Source organism: Benincasa hispida, chromosome 8 (genome assembly GCF_009727055.1).
Source record: "Benincasa hispida cultivar B227 chromosome 8, ASM972705v1, whole genome shotgun sequence".
NCBI classification, from domain to species: domain Eukaryota; kingdom Viridiplantae; phylum Streptophyta; class Magnoliopsida; order Cucurbitales; family Cucurbitaceae; genus Benincasa; species Benincasa hispida.
In genome coordinates, this window is record NC_052356.1 from 42,959,477 (window position 1) to 42,965,352 (window position 5,876).

General features: G+C 36.3%; 1 protein-coding gene across 3 annotated transcripts; it reads left to right on the plus strand.

The window, feature by feature from the left end:
• Nucleotides 1-401: 401 nt before the first annotated feature.
• On the plus strand, nt 402-5,161 carry LOC120083150 (probable inactive leucine-rich repeat receptor-like protein kinase At3g03770). Of its 3 annotated transcripts, XM_039038750.1 has the most exons (8): nt 406-716; nt 951-2,362; nt 2,494-2,627; nt 3,283-3,523; nt 3,617-3,816; nt 3,891-3,916; nt 3,994-4,105; nt 4,577-5,161. In XM_039038750.1, the coding sequence occupies exons 2-8, from the start codon at nt 1,000-1,002 to the stop codon at nt 4,802-4,804; spliced, it is 2,304 nt and encodes a 767-aa protein (XP_038894678.1). In that variant the 5' UTR covers nt 406-716; nt 951-999; the 3' UTR covers nt 4,805-5,161. The 3 variants fall into 3 exon arrangements, 2 of the variants coding, with proteins under 2 accessions (XP_038894678.1, XP_038894679.1); XR_005483373.1 differs by lacking the exon at nt 3,891-3,916 and having other exon boundaries at nt 402-716; nt 4,577-4,714; XM_039038751.1 differs by lacking the exon at nt 406-716 and having other exon boundaries at nt 723-2,362.
• The last annotated feature ends 715 nt before the right edge of the window (nt 5,162-5,876 follow it).

Sequence of the window (5,876 nt, forward strand, 5' to 3'; positions counted from 1 at the left end):
TTTAGTTTCACCTGAAATATTTTATACTATTCACTTTTATGTACACCATAATCTTCCCATTTCCTAACTAATATAGAACTTCGGTCTCATTTCCAAGAAAAAAAATAAACTTGAATGTCCTATAGTAATTTCATCCCTCATCCTCTTCTCAATAACCTCTCTTTTTTAGAAAAAAGAAAAAACAATAACAAGAGAAGGAAAGGAATCAGAATATAGAACTTAAAAGCACTTTTTTAATTGAACAAATTTGACTTTATGGATTAGAAACACCAACAATCATACACAAGCTTCAAAATTTTCAAACTAAAATATGAAGAAGAAAGCAAGATTAGATCCTAAACTTGTAAAGTATAATAATGGTGGCTTGTTGGAATCCATTCACAGCCAATGCCACTCCCTTTTGCACAAACAAAGCCTCCCAGCTCAGAAAGACTGAGACTTTCCAACCCAACACGATACCCATTCCTTCAAATTGCCATACCCCATTTTCCATTTGTTTTCAAGAGAGAGAAAGAAGCATGTGCTCAAACTAAATGTGTCCATTTCAGGGGTACCCCACTTTCTCATCATCATCCCTCACTGCCTCTGTGATTTTCTTTTCGAATGAAAGTTCTGAGAAGAGGAACAGTGAGCTTATACTCTCATTCTTGGCTGGGTTTTGCTTCAATAATGACTCAATTTGATCGTCCTCTCCTGTTTTTCTAACATTTTACTTGGTGGGTTCTGCTTCTTTTCTTTCCTTGAAGAAACCCTTTTCCCATTTTCAATCTTCTTTGATGATTTGTTTATACACTTTGTTTCTGTTTCATTTATTGGTTGTTGTAGCTTGGAGGGAAGAGCTTTGCTTTTCAGTGTGAAACTTTGAAAAAGTGCTTTAACTTTCTTCTTCTTCTTCTTCTTCTGTTTAATAAAAAAACATTGGGTTCACCATTTTGATGTTTATGAAACAGAGGCTGCTTGAAGAAGAAGCAGGGAAGATCATTGTGTGAAGAATCTTTCATGGGAAAGTATGTTTTGTTGTTCCTTCTCAGCTTTGCTTGGACTTTCTTATTTGCTGAAGCTTACCAATTGCAAGCCTCTCAAGCCCAAGTACTTCTCCAGCTAAGGAAGCACTTGGAGTACCCAAAGCAATTGGAGTCATGGACTGATCATAGAGTAGATTTTTGCACACTGTCTTTTCTTCCTCTTGTTAATGTCACTTGCCAAGACAGTGTGGTTACTGAGCTTAGAATTGCTGGTGATACCAAAGGCAAAGTTGATGAATTCATTGGTTTTGCAATACCAAATCAAACTTTATCAGAGGGTTTCTCTCTTGATTCTTTCATCACCACTTTGACTAGACTTAACAGCTTGAGAGTTCTTAGTCTTGTGTCTTTGGGCATCTGGGGTCCACTTCCTGACAAAATCCATAGATTATCTTCACTTGAGTATCTAGATTTGAGCTCAAATTATCTTTTTGGTTCAATCCCACCAAAGATTTCCTCCATGGTGAATCTTCAAACTCTCAAACTAGATGACAACTTCTTCAACGATACTGTGCCTGACTGGTTTGATTCATTGTCTAGTTTGACAGTGCTGAGCTTGAAAAACAACAAGATCAAGAATTCATTTCCATCTTCAATCCTCAGCATAAGTACCCTTACTGAGCTTGTCATGTCTGGCAATGACATTTCTGGTGAATTACCAGATCTAAGTCCTTTACATGGCCTAACTGTGCTGGACTTAAGCTGGAACAAAATAGATTCACCACTGCCTCCGCTACCAAAAGCATTGATCATGGTTTCACTTGGAAAAAACTCGTTTTCGGGCGAGATTCCACAACAATATGGCCAACTTAGTGAGCTCCAACAGCTTGACTTATCATTCAATGCATTGACTGGCATCCCTCCTGTTAGCATCTTCTCCTTGCCCAACATCAGCCACTTGAATATTTCTGCGAATAAGTTATCCGGATCGTTACCGATCCATCTGAGATGTGGCAACATGCTTGAGTTTGTTGACATATCTAACAATATGCTTACAGGAGCATTGCCTTCCTGCTTGGGCATTGAATCTGATAAAAGAACTCTCAAGGCAGATGGGAATTGCTTATCTGCTAATGTAGGGAAACAGCATACAGAATCATATTGTGATACAGATCATATGCAACAGCATCAACACCAGGAGCAGGCTAGAGCCAAAAATGCAGGAGTTGTAATGGGATTACTTCTTGGTATCTTGTTGTCAGTGCTTCTACTTTCAATTGGGGTTGTTTTATGTAGAAGATGTTGGCCTAGAGGAATATCAGAACAACATTTATTGCAGAAATCAGTTCAAGATAGTTCAGCAGCAGGGTTCTCATCAGAACTTCTAACAAGTGCAAGTAAGTTCAGCAAAAATTTCATTTGTAGTTATTTGTTTTGTCTACTAAGGATAATGGAGGTTTGGGAAATTAGTAGATTTCCATGACTAAAAGATTTTGAGCTTTACCATTTCAAAGTTTCCTTTTTGCAGGGTTTGTTTCTCAAGCTGCAAAGTTAGGAATTCAAGGCCTTCCATTGTGTAGGGCTTTCTCATTGGAGGAGATAAAAGAAGCTACAAGCAATTTTCATGACTCAACCATTATTGGTGATGGTTCATATGGGAAGGTAACAAACTAACCTTTATGTTTAGTTTTGTTTCATGATGGTTTAACTTTAATGAATATGGATCAAGTTCAACTTTCTGCAAATGGCTTGTAGTTGACTTCCCTTTTTGTGGGTTTCTCCTTTTTCATATTCTCGTGTTTTCTTTCATTTTTCTCAATGAAAATTTGATCGATAAGCTGAGGAAGTGAAAATAAAATGGGCCTTTGAATATAATATTCAAAAGCAAAGCCATACATTGAGAGGTGAAACTAGCTCTATGCAAGAATTTATATATCAGTATATGCTGTCAATGTTCAAATAGAAAATTTGTTCTATTTGAAAGTTAAAAAGTGATTTTATTTTAACCACAATTTCATTTGGAAATGAAAGATTACACAGGCCTGTTAAAAGAAAAAAAAAAGAAAAAAGGGGCTGCAGCAGGCTACACAAAAGGGCTCCAGTCAAGTTAAAAAAGACTTAAGAATATAATTGCAGAAGGGCTTTGGTCAGAGAAGTCTAAAGAAAACATTGAATTTAAAAAGATGAATTTCACCCGACAGGAAATGAAGCTAATTAATAATGATTAAAAACCATAATTATATTAATTTGAAACCATCCTTTGTTATTTTGAATCTTTTCCCACCATGTAATTCAGCCTTCTTAATACGTTTTGTAGCTTTACAAAGGGAGGCTGGAGAATGGGACTCAAGTTGCCATAAGGTCCTTGCTTATATCAAAGAAATTTTCAATTAGAAATCTTAAGCTTAGGTTAGATATGCTTGGAAAGCTCAGGCACCCAAATTTGGTCTGCCTTTTGGGACACTGCATTGATGGAGATGGACAAGATTATCATGACATCAAGGTCTTCCTTGTATCCGAATACGTTCCAAATGGGAGTTTCCGTACACATCTCTCTGGTAATTTAGAAACCTTTTCAGACTGAGATTCTTAACCTTTCCGTACTCGAGAGAAATGTTTCTCTTTTGTCTTACAAATTATTGAACTTGTAGAGAAGGTTTTGAACTGGTCTGAAAGATTAGCAATTCTAATCAGTGTTGCCAAGGCCGTGCACTTCCTGCATACTGGAGTTATTCCCGGTTTCTTTGACAACCGACTGAAGATCAACAATATATTGATTGATGAGTACAATGTGGCAAAGTTGAGTGATTATGGATTGTCCATTATCTCAGAAGAACCAGCAAAATCTGTGGTAGGTAGGACTTGATTATTACAGTTATTGGACCATTGGTAAATGCTGATTACTCATGTTTTCTGTTTGTGTAGGCAAAAGCAGAAGGTCCTCAAGCTTGGTAAGAAAATTAACTGTTTCTCACTTGGTTTTTCCCATGAAAATTAACTGTTTCTCACTTGGTTTATCCTTTCTCAGGCAAATGATGAACTTGAAGGATGATGTGTATAGCTTTGGGTTTATATTACTAGAGGCACTTGTGGCACCTTCTGTTTCTGCCAGAAAAGGACCCTCTATAATGAAGGAAATGGTAGGCTACCAAGTTTCTGATTATTGCTTTATTTGCATTACACATAGTAGGTGGCTAAATGATCTGAAACTTTTCCCTTTCTTTCAAAAATTGTAATATTACCTTTGACCTTTCATGAACGTTTCAAAACTACTTTTGAATTAGAAATCCTTTAAAATTTCAGATCGAAATTGAGAGTTGGAACTAGAACAGGTGGCAATCCATAATGGATTTCTACACCGAAGATAGTTTTGAAATCTTTATAAAAGATCGAAGGGTAGTATTGTAATTTTAAAGTGGTATTTTTTAAAAAAACAAATGGTAAAGTTAAGGGGTATTTTTTATAATTTAACCTACAGGAGAATCAAAACTAATCGATCATGGTAGTGCATGATGCTTAAGTAACAACAAAAGCAAACAAAGTTGTCAAGCTCATCCATTTCTTTTAACTATTGAATTCAATATGTCCTAAATGGTTTTCCCTAATTACAGATGAGTTTAAACAGCCAGGACGGGCGGAGGCGACTCATTGATCCAACGATTTTAGCTACTTGCTCGCAAGAGTCACTATCGACCATTATTTCCTTAATGAACAAGTGTATTTCCCCTGAAATGAGTCGCCCGTCTATGGAGGATGTTCTTTGGAACCTACAATATGCAAATCAAGTCCAAGATGCCAGGGATGGTGATCAAAGATACAGTTCTGCATCACAACAATGAATTTTTCCCTTTTCATTTCTTCCTGAAGTTGCTTCATGAAATCAGAATTTCTTCTGAAAGCAAGAGATTCTCTGAATTGGCACATCGTTGAAGGACTTTGTCTAAAGGCCCTTTTTTTTCAGTTTCTTGTTTCTTAGAAGTTCAATAAGAATAGATGCAAATTGATATTTTGGACATATTGATGTTAAACTGTAAATTCCCTCCAAGTATAAGAGCCCCTTTTTTTGAAATTTCGTGGAAATTCAACTCCAGTTTATGTCTCTGTGTTGCCTTGTTTCATGAAACAGAGTCTTTTAAGTCCAACCAAAACTTCAGTCTTCATTACCTTCATAATAAGGAAATTTCTTTGATTTGTCAGTCCATCCTCCTCCTATATTCCTGTCTCTACTCCAATTTTGATGGACGACGGAGGAGATTCTCAGCCGGACGACAAAGTCAACCGCCACCGCAACATGGCCTGGCAGCATCAGCATCAACCACCCTCGATGGGGATGGAAAATATTCCGCACTTTCACACTTTAACGTCGACGGCAGGATTATTACACGTTCTCCATTGGACATGATAGAATGGTTGATCAATCTATGATTCTGGAGTTTCAATGGGGGCTACAGTGGTAAATTGAAAAGAGAAAGGACTCAAGGAGGAGGGAAGAGGAAGAGACGAAAAGGGAAACGGAAAAAAAAAACAAATAAAACAAAATTAATATTAAAATAATAAATGAATTCATATCATTCAAAAAGTGCCACCTCATTATGCGTATCATCTTTTTCATTACACGGATTTTATTCGTGTGTAAATGGAAGGAAGGGCATGAGATTAGCATAGGCTATATCTAATTATTCGTCAACTTCTGTCAAATCAAAATGCGTCACGTGACATTTTTTATATTTTAAAATAATTTTATTATTATTATTATTTACTTTGTATGTAAATGGGAGGGGAGTATGAAGTTGCATCTAAGCATTGCTCAATTAGAAAAAGAATTGTTGTACCAATTTTATGGAAAACTCCACTAACCAATAGAAATGTGTTACATGACATTTTTTATAACATTTTTCTTTGTGTGTAAAG